Source organism: Nanorana parkeri, unplaced genomic scaffold, assembly GCF_000935625.1.
Source record: "Nanorana parkeri isolate BGI_ZX_2015 unplaced genomic scaffold, ASM93562v1 scaffold38, whole genome shotgun sequence".
Taxonomy (NCBI): domain Eukaryota; kingdom Metazoa; phylum Chordata; class Amphibia; order Anura; family Dicroglossidae; genus Nanorana; species Nanorana parkeri.
Genome location: NW_017306306.1, coordinates 347,386 through 369,230, shown reverse-complemented (window position 1 = coordinate 369,230; position 21,845 = coordinate 347,386). Strand labels below are relative to the sequence as shown.

The 21,845-nt window shown below is 42.4% G+C and overlaps 1 protein-coding gene across 1 annotated transcript in view; it reads left to right on the top strand.

Annotated features, from left to right (window-relative positions):
- Positions 1 to 21,845, top strand: part of AMN1 (antagonist of mitotic exit network 1 homolog) — a 58,941-nt gene that overhangs the window by 21,537 nt on the left and 15,559 nt on the right. Inside the window, exon 2 of the mRNA XM_018570436.1 lies at positions 2,277 to 2,409. Within this exon, the coding sequence (XP_018425938.1) occupies positions 2,277 to 2,409 (133 nt within the window). The remainder of the gene's footprint in view (positions 1 to 2,276; positions 2,410 to 21,845) is intronic.

Sequence of the window (21,845 nt, the reverse complement as noted above, 5' to 3'; positions counted from 1 at the left end):
AAATAATGAAAATAAAATAAAAAATAGTAAAAAATAAATTAAAAAAACGTTTTTTTTCTTGCCTGAGGCGCAAAAGTAGCTGGCTATGGCTATGCTCCCGTGATGCTCGTGCAGCTGCCGGCTGAATGTCAGACACTGCAGATGGAAAGGTGCAGGACACCCCATGTGCAACGTCGGCCACACAAGCACCACAGGAGGACAGGACGCCGGGACCTGTAGGGCGCACTGGAATGTAAGCCGGCCGACTCCCTGCGTTCAGGTGCGGGAGGGGGTGTGGAGCTGTATTGTAGTCAATGGCATCGCCCACATTGCGACCGCCCGCACTCGGAACGCAGGCACATTAGTGCCTGCATTCCGGTCCAGTGCGATCTGCAAAAATAGTGCTCGCAGAATTTTTGCGGATCGCACTGGACTGGAACACAGGCACTAATGCAGGCGATCGCACTGTGGGCGAGGGGCCTGCCTGCGGAGCCTGGCTGCGGTGCCATTGACTTCAATGCACCGCCACGCCCCCTCCCGCCCCTGAATGCAGGTGTTTTTTCGTTGGTAGATCTCAATGAGCTCGTCATTTGAAAAGTAGATCTCCAGACGAAAAATAGTGGGCGCCCCTGCCCTACATAGACTTACCTATGGCATAGATTTTCTACATTTTATCATAATGAGGTACAGTATGTATTACATATAAATTCTTAAAGATATAATAAGCCTTAGCCATCCATCATTTGAAATGTTGACTGGAATTCCTTCCAGACTATACAGTACATAGCTCACTCTCCCAGGCCAAGCGTTATTAGCACCTATGGAACCAATTAACTAAACAAAATACCCATTCATACTCTTAAACCTAGCAAGGAGGTAAATATATTGGGCCCATTTTTTAATTCCTTTTTATACAAGCCAAATCATAAGTTTGGGATAATATTTCAATATTCTTCAGTGATACTTTTGTAGGCCGGATCTGGTGTACTTTAACTCCTGGGAGTGCATAACTGGGTACATTGCCAGCTAAATAAGGGGACAAATCTCTGGCAGGCTTTAATTCTTCTAATACGAACTGAATCATACATTTAAGATTATTTTATATTCTTCACCAGATAGGTATCAAGTCATAATGTCCTGTAGATATCAACTGTCTCAGGTTCAAATTATGTTGGTATATGTAGGGGAAAGATTATGATATAACTTAGCAGCAGGTCAGCATAACAATTGAAAGCATTTTACTACATATGTTTGACAAGTCCAAAGTCCATAGTCCAAAAAATACTTGTTGATTCTACCAGAAACCTTGTCAGCTGATATCTTCCTGTTCCTTCTGCCTCTGCTGCGCTCATATTAGTAACATTGTTCCAAGCTCTCACTGCGGACTACAGAACACCTCTCGCATGTTATGGTGTTCTGTGGTCCTATCCTATGGTGACAATGCTGCTACTCCATAGATACATAGGATAGGAAGTGTGTTATGGAGGAGAAAGCTGCTTCAAAATGGCATTTATAATGTAACGCTGCTTCTCCATAGATACATAGGATAGGAAGTGCGTTATGAAGGAGAAAGATGCTCAAAATGGCGTTTATAATGTTACAGCTTAAAAAGAAAATAGCTGGTACTAATATATCCCTTTTGTATTCTCTCCTTACTTATATGATTGGGCAACTCTTGAGCAACTTTTGATTTATGAAGAAAGGAACCTGTGGCTGCCAGATGGCCAAGTTCCTCTTCTGCATGAGACCGCAAAGACCTGGCAAAGACCTGGCAAAGACCCTTCAGCAATATAGAAGTCACAAGACATTTATCTCATCTTATTTAATAATTTCTATTAAATCATGATCACAAGGATATTAACTCACTTGGTTTATTAAAACCTGACCCAACCTATATTTTACATGTAAGTTTGGTTATTTAATCTCAATACAAACCAAAGATAAAAACAGATCATTTTGTACATGCACCAGCATTGTATGCGTGTTTTGATCCTGATACTGCAATATTACCTCTGTAATAGAATTTGGTCTCACTGACTAATAAGAGGGAAAACATTTCTGTCTGCACAGCAAAATTCCAGGACAGTTACTGGCAGGATCACTAGGTGAAAAAAATGGAAAAGCCTAAAGTCCCCCCAAAAATTTTATGTAGCCTCCACATCTAAGGACTGGTAAGCTGCGATATATATTAGCTTTCAGGCTACCTGGGTTAGATAAACTTTAACCCTTTTGCTGCCAGAGCTGTTTTTTTTGTTCTGTTTTAATAGGTTTATTATCTTTGATTTTTTTTTCCACAGGTGTCTGATTTGCCTTTCTAAGAACCTCGCTCTGTATGAGTCAGAGATAGAGCCTCTACCACCAAACCTAAAGGACAAACTAATAAAGCTTCTGTGTGTCAAGGGGCTCCTCACAGACTCTAACATCAGGCGGGTAAGGAAGAATTTTTATTTGCAAAATACTTTTACTACTGTCATGAGAGATTCACCTAGGCTGCCATTGCAGATTCTGAAAATGTGAAATGCCTGGCTTTTTCTGACTTTAATTCATTCAGAGTAAAATCAGAACTGCTCAACTGCATTCTTGTATTAGGTCAGAGACTTGAACAGTAATAAAGCTAATGATTTGGCATGATAGCCACGGGACCTGTATGTTCACATGCGAGGTCAGTGTTGGAATGTTGGGAGACTCCATACGGCCTCTATATAGGTTTCCTTTAATCTATTTTTAATTTTTATTTCATCTCTCCTTTCCCTCCCTTTCCTAGACAGGAGCTCTGTGCTAAACACAGAGGGTTCACAGGGAACACTAACCAAAGATCAGCTTTTATTTTACACTATATTGCCAAAAGTATTGGGATACCCCTCCAAATCATTGGTGTTTCAATCACCTGGTCACCTGTGGCCAACACACCTGGCCACCGGTGTATAAAATCAAGCACCTAGGCATGCAGACGCTTCTACAAACATTTGTGAAAGAATGGGTCGCTCTCAGGAGTTCCAGTGAATTAGAGCGTGGTACCGTGATAGGTCACCACCTGTGCAATAAGTCCATCCGTGAAATTTCCTTGCTACTAAATATTCCACGGCCACCTGTTAGTGGTATTGTAATAAAATGGAAGCAACTGGGAACAACAGCCACAACATGGTAGGCCACGTAAAATGGCAGAGCGGGTCAACACATGCTGAAGTGCACAGTATGCCGAAGTCAACAACTAAACTCAGAACTACAGACCTCCAAACTTCTTGTGGCCTTCAGATTGGCACAACAACAGTGCATAGAGAGACTGGCGGAACGGACGGGGGAGGGGGAGGGGACAGCACTGACTGGCGGAACGGACAGGGGAAGGGGCGGGTACAGCTTGCTCTGCCTCTAGATAGGCAGAGCCAGCTGTCAGTCACGCAGCTGGGCGGATCCCGGCACAATTAGCGGGATCCGCTTCAGCTGCGACGTCTCAGTATACCGCGAGCAGCTGCTCGCTGTATACTGCGGCGTCTCAGTATACAGCGAGCTACAGCTTGCGGTATACTGATCCTAGGGTGACGGTAGGATGCTAGTTTGTGTCCTCCTGTTACCCTAAGGAGAACTATGGGGAAAAGCCTTAACCCCATAGTTCTCCTTTAAAGTTCATGTGAGTGTAAAGGCAGGTGTCCCAATACTTTTGGCAATATAATGTATATAGCATAGGATTTCTAGGATACTTAACAGATCAGAACAGAAGGAAGTAAGGATGTGCAGTCAAATCCAAATGTTTTCTTGCAGTGGGGCCCCCTCTGCACTGCAAGAGTTAAATGCTCATTTATGTCTAGGGGGAACAGTAAAAAGCAGTTTTACTTATTCCTTGCTCCCACGGCCTTTTTCACAGCTAGGCAACCGGTCCTTTTCACCACTCTGACGGAAGCAGACACTTTGATACCATCACTTACAGTGCAGGACCAGCAGTCTTGCATTGTAAGTGAGGACGCCAAGGGACATCCTACTACATGAAGTGTGGCAGGAAAGAGAAGAGCGCTGGCTGCTGGGGCAGCAAGGGATACGGTAAATAAAACTGCTTTTCAGTGTTCTAGACAAAAACGAGGCATTTAAAGGAGAACTCTGGGCAAAACTTGTATTAACCCTTGCAGTTGGGCTACCCCTGCACTGCAAGGGTTAAATGCTTGTTTTAGCCTAGGGTAGCCTAGGGTAAAAAAAAGAAAAGTTATACTCACCTGAAGCTCCAAGCCGGCTTCTTCTTAGACCGACCCTTCCAATGTCTCTCCTCCTCCTCCTCCTCCTCAGCAGTCTAAGGTTGTCTAAATCATTACGTCCTATACACAGTGTATAGATGTAAGGATGCTGAGGAACATTCCAATGCTGCAACGTAGAAGGAGACAGGCTTCAGAGACCAGAGCAGCAGGCAGCCAGTTCAGCGGTTCGAGTATAAATTTTTATTTTAGCACTTAGACAAAAACGAGTAGTTAACCCTTTGCAGTGCGGGAGTAGCCCCATTGCAAGGGTTAATAAAAGTTTTGCCCAGAGTTCTCCTTCAAGCCTTCAAGCAAAACGGATTTAAGTTTGTTAACGATATTTACCATTTTATAAAGGTGCATCCTTCGTGCCTATGTTTGTTCTGTCTTCTCTGTTCTTCCTACTGTTACATAATATCATTCCTTACATATAGGTTCCTAGTAGGGATGCATCGATACCGGTATTTTCGGTATCGAGTACCGATATAATTTTTTTCGGTACTCGCCGATACCGAGTACAGGAAGTCCCGTTCAGGAAGCCAGGCGGAGTGTAATGACTCGCCACCTGGCTTCCTGATTTGCCGGGAAGCCGGGCAGCGTGTAAAGACTCGCCACCCAGCTTCCCGAGTAGCAGGGAAGCCGTCCCCATGCATCTCATCGCTAGGTGCTCCCTTGTCATGAGGCAACGAGGGAGCATGAAGCCGGCTTCCCAACCAATCAGAAAGCAGGGCGTCGCATCATTACACGCTGCCCGGCTTCCTGATTGGCCAGGAAGCCAGCTCCGTGCTCTCTATTCACAAATGACTAGAGAGCATGGAGCTGTCTTCCCGGCCAATCAGGAAACCAGGCAGAGTGTAATGACGCGCTGCCCGGCTTCCTGATACCGGAAGTATTGGGCTAAGCATCGGAGCATTTGGCCCAGTACAAGTACTCGCCCAAATACTCGGCACCGATACTAGTATCGGTATCGGTGCATCCGTAGTTCCTAGCAATTGATAGTCAAGCCATTAGAGTGTATTTGCAAACTAAGAGAACAATATATTGGGCAACTTTACAACTTCATCTTCTTCCTGTTGAGATTGTTATACTATTGCGTATTACCTTTTGTCCTTGGGCATAGCCGGTAAGACAGACATAATTCATTGTGTGTAGGTAAGCACAGATGTTTCTGTAGAATCATTTATTGCATCATCAAAAGCCCTTACATAGCGGCACAGTAAAAAACAAGGGAACCAATGAACGTTTAACATCTGAGAATAAAAACCCCAGCACCTACTCTCTTATCTGCTTTACAAGATGCCGCACTCCTGTAGTTCTAGATCATGAGATGTTCTCTCCTCTGACACTAATTCACATGTTAAAACTAATGAGACGTACAATATATTATGTTATGAAGCACTAACAAGCTAGTTCAAGGCAGTTTCAACTGCTTGTATAGATCATTATCCGTACATGATAAGAATGCCTTATCCTCTGTGTTTGTTCAGGATAATGGGGAAATGTTCAGTGGTTAAGGGCTTATTTTACACCAAGTGCAGAGCAGGTGCAGAGCTGTTACAGAACGCATCAAAATTGCATCCAATGTATTCCAATGGTATTTTGTGCTCTAGTCCACACCACAGAGTTCAGTTGCAGAGCATGTGGAAAAACTGCAGCATGCCCTATTTTTTCTGCTAAGGAATGCACCAAAACGCATGCAAACGCATCAAAAATGCATGCAAATGTCCAGAAATGCACTGAAAACCCATTTTAGTTTTTTTTTAAAAAGTCCTGGAGCGCAGCAAAAATGCAGAAACTCGTGCACATCTGGTCTGCATTTGGTGTGAAGAAGCCCTCCAATGTTTTGATTTCTGCAGTCCAAGATCCTGTTAAAGTGAACCTTTCAGTAACCTTCCTGTCATTCCACAATCTACAGCAGCAGTATCATATTTTTCAAAAATGTTTAAACTTTGGTAATTTAAAAGCCATTCTTGAGCATCAGTCAGTGACTTTGTCTAGGCTGAGATGAAGTAATTGTTCTGGTACAGGCAGGAAGAAGTATTTCCTCAGTTTCCTCTCTCAGTGATCTGACTGTACATTGTAACTTTTTAGCAAGTTACAGTGAGAAGTTGCAGCAGAGCCTGATCTGTGTCAGACAGTTGTAAAAACAGCCCAGAGCCACACAGGCCCCAGGATTTACAGGATTGTGTTGTCTCTGAGCCGGCATCTCAGTCCAGGAAGTAGATGTGACCCTGGATGATGCCTGAACAAAGATGACTCCTTCCTCATGGAGAGAAGAGCAGATGGAGGCATTGTCCGGGGAGGTATTGTGATCTAGGTCCACTATTATGGGATATTGTTTACTTACAAATGTACACTCTCAGAGTCATATTTGGTCTCTGGCTGCTTTTTAAACACTTTTCTCTGTATTGATGGCGAAATACTTTTATCCTCTTTTTTTTATTTTTTTATGAAAAGCATTAATGCGGTCACATGAAAAATATAACTGTAGCACTTTATCTGCTCCCTGAGTCACTTCCCTGCTTATTGATATCAGGAAATGTTGCTGATATTCTGTCCCATTAGCAGGCTGGAGGTGAAACAATAACACAGGAACCTGCAGAGCTGAATCAGGAAACAGGTTTTATACTGACTTGGCTGTGTAGTGTAGTAGAGGTGTGTGTGTGTGTGTGTGTGATTTACAACGTAGAAAATAGTAAGTCCCTCTGCACTCCTCACAGCGCTCCCGGCAAGTAAAACTGTCTGATTATATATACACCTGTGTATGGTGAGGATTGGCTGGTGTGCCATTTAAATGCAGGAAACCCTGCTTAGTGGGATGAGGAGGCTTAGGTTTAGAGTGAATATAGACTATATGAGAACATAGAGCAGAGAGATATCAGAGAAGAACTGAAGGCGGGGATGAGATATGTTGTAGGGAATGTAGGTGATGCTCTTGGGGTGCCTTGATTATAGTGAGGGACAAATCGATCCTATCCCCTTCGTGGCAGGAGATGTACACTGTACTTCCCTCCTTCAAGTGCCCAAATGACTGCTCATGTACACTATATGTCACACCACGACGTGCCCAAATGACTGCTCACGTACACTGTACGTCCCGCCTCGAAGTGCACAAATGACTGCTCACGTACACTGTACGTCCCGCCACGAAGTGCCCAAATGACTGCTCACATACACTGTACGTCCCGCCACGAAGTGCCCAAATGATTGCTCACGTGAGCTGCAGATTTGTTTTTCACCCTAAGGGGTTAACTTTTTTAAATTTAACCCCCTCATGACAGTGATGTTCAAAGTATGTCGCTGTCACTAAGTGTGACACTTAGTGACAGTGACATTGTATGCCAGGTGACTGTCAGAACTATTGAGGCTAAAAGAATTGAACAATAAGGCCTATACATGTTCTTCTACACATTATAAGTTGGCATCCTGAAAGCCATTTTGTACTGTCTTAACAGATCTAAATGGAACTTAAGTTTATGAGTTCTGGACAAAAGCTCTTTCAGCAATTTTTCTTGGATTCTTATCCCACACATTCTCAGCTAGTAAATGATGAGACGTACCATCAACAAGATACAGAATAGCCATGGAGCCATATTCCCAGGTTATACATCGTGAGAAGTATCATCAATAAGATAAGGACTGGCCTTGAGCTAGACTGTGTTAGAATCACACATATTGCCTAACAATGGATAATAGAGTCTTTGATTTTTTTTTTTATGAGAAAAAGATCACCGCTGCTCCGGCCTCAGGCCACTGTCTGTTCCTCCAGACAGCCTCAGTCGTGTGCTCACCTGCACACTGGTGTTTTCTCAATCTGCAGCACCCTGCTGCACTGGACTCCACTCTGACTCCTGGGTGGACCCTTCCTGTCTTCTAGGTGGAGTCTTGAACCCTTCCCAACACCTTTAATTTAAAGGCTGTGCACACCTGTGCCATCAGCATGCACTGGCCACATATATATATTCAACCTATATTCATTATACATTATGTGGTTATACTTATTGAAACATATTAGCATATTTTATCAGTTTCATGTGTTTGTTTTAAGTACGAATAATTAGGCTATGTGGGTATAATGTTGTATTAGTGAAGGATTTTAAGTTAACCAGTGTGTCAGCAAATTGCTTCAATCTAAAGCAATAATGTTGACATTTTAAAGAAAAGTCCAAGATTATTTATAGTCCACTATTGCCCTCTTCCGGTAGTTACAGGGATCGTTTTTAGAAAAAGAAACGCCCCTCTGGCATCATAATTAAAGGTAAAGATAAGCAAACTATGCCCACATTTTGGGTGATAAAAAGTTAGGAGAAGAGTATACGGGGGAACATACACACGAGAGGGGGAGATCTGAAGCTGATTGATGGGCTGACCAGGGGAATTGACAGAAAGCTGACATCTCTCATACAAAAGATTTTGCAATTTTTGGTAAAGTATACATTTCTACTTATCTGTAGGCAATTGACTGGGCATATACATCTGACTAGACCATTTAATCCTTGTAGCATCAAGATTTGAATTGTGAGAATTCTAGCTGCAGTATGAATGGTCTCTTTACCGATCTTGAGAGAAATATACATATAAGTATAATCTCTTTGAAGCTGATTTCAGTTTCTAGTCAATGGTGCGGTTGTGATGTATACTTAAAATTAAAATAATTTAGTGGAAGTTTGTCTTTGCATTAAATTAGACATGTGCGTTTCGTTCCGAATCGAAATTCGGACGAAATTTGGGAAATTCGTGGATTCAGAGCATCCGAATTTTCGAAATGTACCATGTCCGAATTCATCTGAAATTTCGAATTCGGAATTTCGCATTCAGTACGAATTTCGTCCTAACAGAAACTAAATTAGCATGTGAAGATAAAAACAAAACATTACTTCATGTTCCTGTGCATGCACCGTCAACGTTTAAACGGATAAAAACAATTAAGAAAAGGATTTTAATGTCCCTTTAATAGTGAAGACTAGAGCACAGCAACCAGAAATGTCAACTCTGCCAATTCTGCCACGTACGTACGTACGAACATTCGTCCGTTCGCGCAAAACCCCAAATTTCGGAAATTCGTCCGAATTCAAAATCTGAATTCCAAATCCAATCCGAAACCCAAAACGAAACACGACCCGATTTCGGAAATACAAAATAAACGAAATCCGAAACAAAACTAATTTTTTGCGGCCGCACATATCTACCTTAAATATATTCTTGGCTAATAGCCAGTTCTGTGCATGATATAACAAGTTAGTTCTTGCGCAGTATAAATTTGAGCTAGTCAAGAATCTGTTGGCTGGCAGAGGTCACGTGTCAAATCTGCATATTATGTTGTTACATTCTGCTGAGCTAATTATAAGTTAATAATTGCATTCCAGGAGTTACTTAGTCTTGTTTCATTTATATTTGAAATAATATCCAGTGGTTTTATTTTTCTCATTATCTGTGTTGATCAATATTATTGAAATTTCGCTCCAATTTATTTCTTGTTCATCACTAATTATATTTTGATTATTATTCTGCACTGATTTTATTTTATAAATATATATTTTTGCACACTATTGTACTCATTTTGTCTTCAGGTTAGCGCAAATAAACAAACTCAAGTTATTTTTGTTGATTTATGGAAGTAAGTTGGGAATTTCCTTAATTACAGATCCCGGCCTATTTTCATAAATAGAAAACTGTTTATTTTATCAGAGTAAACATTCTGACATAAGTGTGACACTTAGTGATAGTGACCACTTTTAGCTTTACCTTTTAGAGAAAAAAGATTAAAATGTTAGGTTTTAGGCCGATAAGTACATAAACATTTTTACCTGTGCTATTTTTCTAAAAAAAATACTACAAATCGAATTTGGGGGGAAAAGTGTTTTCTTTATGTTTTTTCCCCTCTTTTTTTATATTTTATTTGTCCTAAGTGAGGCATTAGGTACACATATGTGATATAAATAAACTGCTCAAAAAAATTAAAGGAACACTTTGAAAACACATCAGATCTCAATGGGGAAAAATATCATGCTGGATATCTACTGTATACTGGACTGGGTAATGTGTTAGGAACTAAGGGATGCCACATCGTTTGATGGAAATTAAAAATGATCAACCTACAGAGGGCTGAATTCAAAGACACCCCAAAAATCAAAGTGAACAAATGATGCAGCAGGCTAGTCCATTGTGCTGTAATTTCATTGCAGCAACTGAAAATGGTACTCAGTAGTTTGTATGGATGCCTGACAACATCGGGGCATGCTCCTAATGAGGCGACGTATGGTGTCCTGGGGTATCTCTTCCCAGACCTGGACCAGAGCATCACTGAGCTCCTGAACAGGCTGAGGTGCAACCTGGCGGTGTCGGATGGACCGAGACAATGTCCCAGAGGTGTTCTATTGGATTCAGGTCAGGCGAGCGTAGGGGCATTCAATGGTATCAATTCCTTCATCCTCAAGGAACTGGCTGCATACTCTCGCCACATGAAGCCGAGCATTGTCGTGCACCAGGAGGAACCCAGGACCCACTGCACCAGCGTAGGGTCTGACAATGGGTCCAAGGATTTCATCCCGATACCTAATGGCAATCAAGGTGCCATTGTCTAGCCTGTAGAGGTCTGTGCGTCCCTCAATGGATATGCCTCCCCAGACCATCACTGACCCATCACCAAACCGGTCATGCTGAACGATGTTACAGGCAGCATAACGTTCTCCACGGCTTCTCCAGACCCTTTCATGTCTGTCACATGTGCTCAGGGTGAACTTGCTCTCATCTGTGAAAATCACAGGGTGCCAGTGGCGGACCGGCCAATTCTGGTGTTCAATGGCAAATGCCAATCGACCTCCACGGTGCCGGGCAGTGAGCACAGGGCCCACTAGAGGCCACCCTCATGAAGTCTGTTTCTGATTGTTTGGTCAGATACATTCACACCAGTGGCCTGCTGGAGGTCATTTTGTAGGGCTCTGGCAGTGCTCATCCTGTTCCTCCTTGCCCAAAGGAGCAGATACTTGTCCTGCTGATGGGTTAAGGACCTTCTACGGCCCTGTTGAGCTCTCCTAGAGTAACTGCCTGTGTCCTGGAATCTCCTACATGCTCTTGAGACTGTGCTGGGAGAAACCTTCTGGCAATGGCACGTATTGATGTGCCATCCTGGTGGAGTTGGCATGCCTGTGCAACCTCTATAGGGTCTAGGTATTGCCTCATGCTACCAGTAGTGACACTGACTAGCCAAATGCAAAACTAGTGAAAAACTGTCAGAAAAGATGAGTAGGGAAAAAAGGTCAGTGGCCTCCACCTGTAAAACCATTCCTGTTTTGGAGGTCGTCTCATTGTTGCCCATCTTGTGCATCTGTTGTTAATTTCATTGACACCAAAGTAGCTGAAACTGATTAACAACCCCCTCTGCTACTTAACTGACCTGATCAATATCCCCCCCAGGAGTTTAATTAGCTTGATGCTATACTGATGAAAAAGTGTTACTTTAGGTTTTTTTGAGCAGTGTATATTGCCCTATCTGTCCTCTATAAAACAATATATAATATGTGTGGGTGCACTTTGTAAGAAAGTATATTACCGACGTGGAAAAATCACACAGCAAATTTCAAAAGTATGTCAGTCATTTACGAACAGAAAGTAAAAACAAGCTCAGTCATGAAGGGATTAAAAAAGGGCTTGGCTTATTTGCAAATATGGATATACATAAATTCTAATTACAAGGGTAAAGGGTATCTATAGTCAAAAATTAAATCAATGTTTATTTCTATATTGAATTTCCATAAGTTCTATCCCACATACCCTTTGAAGTTGCCCTTATGATGTACGTCTTCCATGCAGCTGCAGAGCTTATCTGTTACCTGTGCTTCTACAGGCTTGCATCTGTTTTTACCTGTTTGCTGCTGTGGGTCTGCTGGTACCTGTGGTCTACACCAGACATCCCAACCTGCAAAACCTTATTTCAGGGAGGTTCCCATCTCATTTCAGGGAGGTGCCCTTTCTGGGTTTTTTTTGTTTTTTTTTACAGCGGCCGTCGTCAGAATATAAAAGAAATAATAATGATAATGACGAGAGCACGGTGGAGCCAGACGAGCAGCATCCCGCCCGGCGGCCGTTGTAATTACACGGCCGGCCGGGAGCTTAACACAGTCAAGTGATCGAGCGTCTCTAGAGACGCTTTCACAAAGGGTTAACAGCACTCTCTCAACCCTGCAGCAGTAGATCTCAGTGCCTGTACCTGCTCTCAATAGTAGTCTATGTCCGCCCTCTCTGTGTAGCAAGTAGCTTCTTCCTTCTGAGACAGAGCCAAGCTAAAGGTTTACTCAGAGTAAACCTTTCAGGGAGAAAATGCCTCTGTCGCGGACGTCAGGGAGCCGCTGTCTAATTGAGGGAGACTCCCTGAACATCAGGGAGACTTGAGATCCCTGCTACACGCATATGCTCTGCTCTTGCTGCTCAGAGCTAGCAGCTATAGATGTCACCCGCTTCAACTGATGCTTAATATACCTTCCTTCCTGCTGCTTTCTGTGCAGCCTCCTATCTCTTTTCCTAATGAAATCGTGTTCAGACCAGTTTGCTTTGCTTGAGCAACACTCCTGCTGCCTCTGAGCTCCTATTTGTGTCTCTTATACTGACCTGCTTTTCCTTCGACTCAACTTTTGTGCACCAAGTCTGCTTTGTTCTCCTGGCTATGTTTGTCTGCTGACATTTGGTGCTTTTTCCAGATCTCCCTTTTCTCTTCTGCCGTCGCGCTTTTGCCAGCCCTGCCTGGAACACAGCTCCCTTCTCCGTCTCCTGTGTGTATGGGTACTCTCCACATTCAAGCAGGGAGAGCCTGGGGGACGTGACCTGGGGTCAGCACGCAGCTAAGCCCAAACTTCCATGAGGGGGTCCGTGGCAGAACACAAGCTGGCCCTTAGACCCCTCTGCCCTGGGCCACCTGCCACCTGCTCGCTTGTGGGCTCACATCCGTGGCACCGTGACACACAATTTCACTAAGCCTTGTGTCACAACTCACAGAGCCCGCCCTTCAGAACTACAATAAATGTCTGAACAATGTAACATTATCAGTGCTTGCTGTAAGTAATGCATGATGGGATATGTATTCTTGAGATACTGTGATTGCATCACATCAAGCAGCAGGGAAAGACACACAAAGGACACTGGGAGTCCACGAAGTTGATGAAAGTGATGGGCGGATGGAAGGCAGCACTCAGTATATAAAAGGGATTTTATCAAGTAAGCTTTGATTACATCATCAAAAACGTCTCCAGTATGTATTCCTAATACAAAGCTGATGTCATAACAGGAGAGGATATGCTGGGACTTTACAGCTCCTTTAAGGGATTAAAGAAGACTCAACCAACAGGTCGTACAAAAGTTCATCGTGGATGGAGTTTTTGTCCAGATGAATGAAAAGGATGAGGTGTGATCATAACTCTTTGCTCCCAGTGAGAAAGCAGCCATACTGAACACAGGGGTGTGGAATTCCTATCGCCCGACCCCCGGGACATGCAGTTTCGGGCGCCGGGCGAGTAGTTTTTTTTGTACACTTAGCTCTGCTTGTCCAGAACGGGGCTAAGTGTACAGTGTGGAGCCGCTGCTCGTTTTCAAGTGATCTGATCACTTGTATGAAACGAGAAGCGGCGATTCTGTCCACACCGCGGAACATGAGCTCCCCATAGAGCCCGCAGAGCAGACGAAAAACGTCAATTTTTCGTCTGCTCTGTGTTATCACTGAGACCGTGGCACTGTGATCACAGCGCCACCTGTCTCAGCTGTCAGGAACTACATAGGACATCTGTTCTGTGTTGGAGGGCAGGTTCCATAAAGAGAAACTAAAACTATCACTTAGAGGATTTTAAATCCTTATGTGATAGGAATAAAATTAGGTGGGGGAAAAAAAATAATAAAAATCCATTCACAATCAAGCCGGCCAAACAACATGGAGTCGGCTTCCCTGGCAGTCAGGAAACCGGGTAGCATCTCATTAACCGCTGCCCGGCTTCCTGATTGCCCGGGAAGCCTGCTCCATGCAAACGGAAGCACCGATACTCGGTGAGTACCGAAAGCAAAATATCGGTACTTGTGCTCTATACCCAAAAACCGGTATTGGTGCATCCCTAGTTTTAATGAAAACTATTTTTTTTTGTATTGGGACAAGTAGATTGTTATGAAGGACAAGTAGATTTGGCCCCAGTGTCCAGAACTGCACGTCCGGGACATGCAGTTCTGGACACTGGGCGGGTAGTTGTTTTCTACATTTAGCTCTGCTTTGGGCAAGCAGAGCTAAATGTACAGCGGGGAAGCCGCCGCTTGTTTTGTACAAGTGATCACGGTAAGTTCACTTGTATGCAGCCTACATATAGGGGGGTGCATAGAGGAACCTGGTCTTGGGGCAGCAGAGAAAGTAAATCCGCCCCGGAAGCAGCACATCGATTAACTCATCTCTCTTTCACTCTGCTCTTTCCTCCTATTAGCACGATAGGAGCACATCTGATTTACTTCTTGCGCTACTTCTTCCTCCCCCTCTATGAGCTTTGCTGTACAGGGATTGCAAGATGCTGATAGCAAGTTCAGTTCAGGTATTTTCTGTATAGTGCTTGCATTTAATAAATGCATTTAATGATGTAATAATGAAAATACAGAAGAAGGGGAATAGGGAGGAGATGACATGGAGGCAGATTTTATCTATTGACATGGCCAATATATTTTTTCATTTGAATATTTTAGAGTTCCACTCCTATTAAAAGAATGAAGAATGTCCTATCCAAGATGTTATAATTGATGCAGATCTAATTGATGGTCCTTTGTTGAAAATACTCAGTAGTATTGTTTCTTTATAAGACCAGAAAGGATATTCACAAAAGGGTGAAGAGCTTGGAGAAGGCAGGAGAAGTGAACAATCTAGGACAACATAGCAGAACTAGAAAGTGAGCTGAATTGGAGAATTTTTCACAATTGGTTATTTTGGCCTAGAATGTTCACATCTCCTGCCTTCTCCAATCTCTTCACCCTTTTTGTGAATAACCCTGTTGGTTTCATCTAATTTTAAGATAAATAAAGACATGATATATATTACAACAGTTAAATCTGTGTCTGTATTGCATGTTCAAACCTTAATACCATAAGTAATAACAGGTTAACAGATGTTTACTCCAGAAGTATATCATGAGATTGGAAATTCTAGAGAAATTCTGAAATTACCCTTTAGCTAAACCCACTAGATTTTAGTAGACTAAATCTACTACAGGTTTTAGTCAACTAAAATCTTATGATATTTAGTCGACTAAATCTAGATTATAACAATTCATATGACTCAAATATGACTAAAACTAAATGGCATTTTAGTCAAAAGACTGACTAAAACTAAATTGAAATTCACTGTCAAAATGATCACTGGTATACACAGTATTCATACAGTGGGGTCTATTCACAAAAGGGTGAAGAGTTTGGAGAAGGCAGGAGAAGTGAACAATCTAGGACAAAATAGCTGAACTCGAAAGGGAGCTGAATTGGAGAATTTCTCCAAATCAGCTTTTTTGGCCTAGATTGTTCACTTCTCCTGCCTTCTTCTAACTCTTCACCCTTTAGTGAATAGACCCCAGTGGGTGCCCTTTTGGCCGGCATGCCTCGATCACCTGATCAAAGGAGCTGGTTGGGAAATTCTCTGCCGAATGGAGCTGGCAGTACCCATTCAGGTACTCCCACAGCAGCTGCCGCCTGAAAACAGCAGTGGATTCATCTATCAATGCTCGTAAACGTTGATGGAGGAATCTGTTCTATTTTTTTAGATCAGCCCGCAGGTTGAATGAAAAAAGATAGACACGTGTATACACGACCCAAGTGTCAAAGACTTCTGAATCGTTCCTAATTATATATATATAAGTTCTGTGTAAAAGAAAAAAGTCTATGTGATGAGTAACTGAACAGCTGCATTTATACAATACATAGGCATAGATTTTCTACATTCTACCATAATAGGGTACAGTATGTATTACAGATAAATTCTTAAAGATATAATAAGTCTTACCGTCCATCATGAAAATCCTTCCATTCCCTACTTAGCTTACTGTCCCAGGCCCAGAGTAATTAGCACCTATGGAACCACTCAACTAAACAAAACCCCCATTTATACACTTATGCCTAGCAAGGAGGTAAATATCTTGGGCCCATTCTTTTATTCCTTTTTATACAAGCCAAATCATACATTTGGGATCATAATTTGATATTCTTCAATGATACTGTCTAATGGTTTTTAGTCTTATCCAAGGCACTTTTGTAGGCCAGATCTGTTGTACTTTAACTCCTGGAGTGCATAACTTAGTACATTGATAGGTAAATAAGGGGGCAAATCTCCATCTGGTTCCACTTTATATGCAAGTATGAACTAAGGAATATTTTGTTTGACCTACATGGAATGTAACTTCTTCAGGCACTAGATGTGCATGCTATGTCTTCTTTGTAGTCACCACCACTCTAATATTCATTCTGCCAATTCTTTATTGACATAAACAGGTGCCACAATGTATGGCAACCTTTTGGAACCATGTGGATCCCTTCATCAGGCAACCAAAGTGATTTATGACATGTCTTCTTTATAGGTGCTGGACTGCTGATGTCTCAGCAATAGTCTGTTTTGTCTGAATGTAGCGTTTAAAGTGTGTCTAAACTAGGGCTGCAGCTAACGATTATTTTCCAAATCGATTAGTTAGCCGATTATTAAGTTTGATTAATTGGATAAAAATAGTAAAAAATAAAAAAAATGCTCCAGTGATGGAATTCTAGTTTGTATTGAGATTGTAGTCTATCACGGGAGCAAGCTTGGAGCGGTGACCACTTTACAACACACACAAGGACCAATGCAGAATACCACCAGCTATGGAGGAACAACAAATTCCAGCAATAATGCATTATACAGCGGCACAGTGCAGAATACCACCAGCTATAGAGGAACAACAAATCCCAGCAATAATGCAGTATACAGCGGCACAATGCAGAATACAACCAGCTATAGAGGAACAACAAATCCCAGCAATAATACATTATACAGTGGCACAATGCAGAATTATCATAGCAGCACATGCCCAGGTCTGCCCTATAGGAACACTGGGGGTGATATACTTCAGGAGCCTGCAGCAGAACACAGCCGTTGAGGACTGTCTGGGGAATCAAATATTCAAAATCATCTATTACCCCCAGTGTTCCTATAGGGCAGACGTGGGAATTTTGCCTGTGCCTTTCTGGCCCACGGCCCGGACATGGGCTGAATGCTGACCTGGGCTCGTTGCTGAGTGACTTTGAGAATTGAGACCATGACTTACTTTGAATCGTGGGCCCTTGATTGTCTGCGGGCAGTGGTGAGTCAGGAAGCTCACAGGGAGGCTTAATCGGCGTGTGCGGTGGGCGGCTCGTGTGTGGAGTCGTGAACAGGCAATCTAATTGATAGCCAACTAATCGACAACGTTTTCCATCGCCGATTTTAGTTGACTAAATCGAATAGTTGTTGCAGCTCTAGTCTAAACCTAATAGAAAAATGTAATATATAACAGAATACTGGTCATTAGATGTGGCAGCTGCATTCGTTTTCTTTTTCAACCTTTTTATTTCCTTTTTTTTCACCTGGTGATCCTGCTAGTAACAGAGTTCCAGATGACAATGCTCACGTCCCCTTTTGTTTCAGTGTAGGAAGAGGAATCGCCAGCACTCAGACCGTCACTCTTTATGCCCTGAGGAAGAGACCCTGCGTGGTCTCGAAACGTTGGCTCTTGTGATTGTGTGACGTCTATGTCCAATAAATGGACATGTTGGATTATTTTACTGAGTGCCGGTGATTCCTCTTCCTACATTGTATCTGGACGGTGCCATCCGTGTTCATCACTACAAGCACCATTGTCTACATAGGCCTTGATTGCTGCAAGGTGTGCAGAGGATTTCCCCTTCTATCCCTTTTGTTTCAGGACATGAGAAACAAGTTAGGACTATGCAACCCTGCCCCTCATCTAGTGTCCATAACTCGGAGCGCTGTGGTTCTGTAGTCCCCAAAGAGCAATGTAATTGATAACAGTCAGCACAGACAGAGAGCACAGGAAATGATCAGCCCTTAAGATTTCCAGCTAGATCAATAGTTATTTTTTAACTTATCAAACAGATATAACAAACTTTTTTTTCAAATGTTTTATTTATTTATTTTGTTTATTCATCAAAATGTTACATTACATATAACAAGAACACAGGAAAACATGAGAAAAACATATTGACAGATATGTGTTACATGATGCAGGTATATAGTATGTCTAATGCATTGACGATCAACACTGTAGACAATAGTGAAGGTGTACAGAGTGAATGGCTGTAAACCAAAAACTGGTTGTATCATTATTATTGTTATTATTAGTGATGCAGCGATACCGACATCAGTAGCAGAATCTGTGCTGATACTGGGCATTTTCACGAGCAGTCGTACTCGTGAAAATGCCCCGATACCAAAAACCGATACCAGCACTTATTTGAATTGAAGCAGCTGCCTAAAGTCCCGCGCTTGCTGGGGACCTCACAGCAGCCTTCTTGGTAACCACATGGCACTTGTTTACAGCACTTCCACCCACCCGCACATCTCCCCCTGCTGAGACCCTCACAAACCTCCCCCTTCTGAGACCCTCCGCCCTTCTCCCCCTCCTGAGACCCTCCACCCGAGACATCAGGCCGGCAGCCCAAAGCAGAGCGGCAGCACAGAGTATGTAGCAAATTAATATACTATTATTCTGCATTGCTGTATAATGTATTGTTGGGATTTGGAGTCACTGACAGAGCTACTGGGGTCGCAGCTGTGACTGGGCCCTGGCGTTTCACAACTGTCCTAAAATCATTAGTCTGTATTGTTTTTTAAAAAACTGGCACAAGACACTTTAAAAAAAAAAAGGTATCAGTAATTGGTATCGGCGAGTAATTGAACAGAATATTTTCATGACTATTAATATGACTTCATATTTAGGTGTATCAGCATAAAAAGTGCTCTGCTCGTTATATTAAGATAAGGGTAAGGACAGGGGGGCGATTGGACATGGATGGGGGCAAGTTGCTGTAGGAGAGCATATCGACTATGAATACAGACTGTCCACTGGAAAGTTACCTAGAGTCTGTTGATGGGTTACGTCTCCCGTTACGAAGGGGTTAACAAATACTTTATTCGTGCACGGGAAACTCAATACAGACCATGAAGAGTTTTGGAACTGTTCCTCACTCAGTCTTGTAAGAGTCTCAACCCCCCCTTTCCTATCTCGATGTTTTATACAGTTCCTTAGTACATCCTGTGTTGAGTCACTTCAGTCATGAGGCGAGGAGGATTTCCTTAATGCTGTTTTTCCGTGTACGTCTGCTCAATCAGTATGCAGGAAGCCTGTAACTTTGTAGTTAAGCTGATCTTGCAGTTTCGAAAGCTTGGTTTAACTCGAGAAAACACACGTTAGTTATATACAAATTTAAACATATTAATTGGTTCACTTAAGCAAATATTAATTCCACAAGTCCCATGCCATCCTTAGAAGCTGCCAATATTGCACCCTACGCTCACCTGAAGTGCAGGTCCGTGCGGTTGTCCTTGCTCGCTGGTCTGGAGACTTGCAATGCAATAGTTTAGCAAGTCATTTTCAAACTTGCAGCACAATTTCTTGCTATCTGGACTCCCATAGAGAAGGACAAGGGCTACTAATCACACGCAGCACCTGTCCTTCCCGGGAGCTGCTCGTTACGGCCATGCACGAAGCTGTACATGCCGGCCTTTTCTCGTGTGATTTGAGGGCTTAGTATTTACAGTATTCAGGAATTACAGACAGCCATGCTCTCATACACCTTCCGGCTGCCAGAAGTCATATGAACAAAACACTTGTTATATATTTAACAGACTAAATAGGACCAAATAAGAGAAGTTCATTGTTAGGAATTACACTCGAAAGCCATGGGAGTACTGCTAAACCACTGCTTTCCAGCTTAGATTACAGGCAAGGACTGATTGCCTGAAAACTGGGGCAAAGAACATCAGAGCTGTTACTTGTTCATCCAAAATAAGGCTCAAACATGGTACGATGTTCATTGCTCCAGTCTCTAGCGCCACCATCAGAAAAGCGAATGTAAACCGATTCTCGTCTCTTCTGATTTCATAATAAAGGAAAATGTTACTGTTTTCCTGCAGGTTGACCCATGAGATTAGTTCACAGTTTTGTTGCTGTTGATATGAAACATTGCCTTGGCTGTGCTCTCACTTCCCCTGTTATGTAATATATTGCGCAAATCTCCAGGCCCCTATCTCTAAGTACAGATCCAAAGCACCATGTTATGTGGTATCAGAAAATTGTTTCATTATGTGTTTACATTTTTTGTTTGTGGTTATTTTATGTGTTTATCTTTAATAATTTGGTACCTGTAATTTTTGGTGTCTTTCACAGTTTTGCATGCTTCACTTTCTATTTTCATTAAAGCCCATTGAAACCTTCAGTTTTAAGAAACTAAATACATTCAATCAAAATGAGAGCAGACAGAATCTGGAACAGTTACCCATTGTAACCAATCAGTTTCTATTTTCCGTTTGTTCCGTTAATATTTGTAAATGAGAGAAGCTGATTGGTTGCCATGCACAACTGCTCCAGATTCTGCTGCTCCAATTTTGATAAATTCCCCTTAAAGTGTTCAAAATCTTACAGTTAATTTTCTTTAGAAAGACCTGGGTAGAAAAGGCTGTGTGCTGCCAGCATGCTTGTTTACTGTGGGTAAGCGGTTATCTCTCTGCAGAGGTCCAACACTCCTCATGCTGAGTTAGATCAAGAGTTCACAACTAGCAGGGAACATGAGCGTTGCTGATTGCAGAGAAGTAGGTCTGACTATGTAGAAGGTTTGCCAGACCTCTGCAGAGAGACATCTGGTTTCACACAGAGAGCAAGGATCCCACTCTGCAGCTGTTGGCAGGAGACAGGCTTTTCTACTCAGGCTGTGGCTGCTTTAGGCTTAGTTCACACCAAGCACGGATCAGCGTGCAGTTGCAGAGCAGATCCAGAGCAGGTGAAAAAAACTGCAGCAGACCCTATTTTACCTGCTTTACCTGGATCTGCTCTGGAACGCATCAAAAACGCATGCAAATGCATGGAACACACTGAAAGCCCATTTTAAACTTTTTAAAAAAACACTTTAAAAAAAAAACCGCGACCAAAAAAGCGTCAAAAACGCGTCAAAGACTAGCGTGCATGTGCAGAAACCTGACCGGATCTGCTCTGCATTTGGTGTGAACAAGGCCTTAGAAATAAAACATTGTGTAACACTTTATACGCCTTTTGTTTCAATGCACTTGGAATGTATTTAAAGGAGTAACTGCATTGGTTTCAATTAGCTAAATGTTTTACACACAATAGAAAACGTATACCGTATATATAATAACATTTTAATTATGTATACAGAATCTTTATTTTTCCACATAAGCTGTTAATATGTTTGCATCAATGACACAGTGTCCAGCCTGTGCATAACTGACTATACCCAAACATTCTGCTTGATGAGAGGGAAGGTATCCCTTCTGTATGTATCTCTATAATCTGATCTCCCCGCTATTCAGGTCTATTTCATAATGGTTTTTTGAGCCTGTAGGAAACTGCTTTTGTGCTATGGCTGCTACTTGTAAATCAT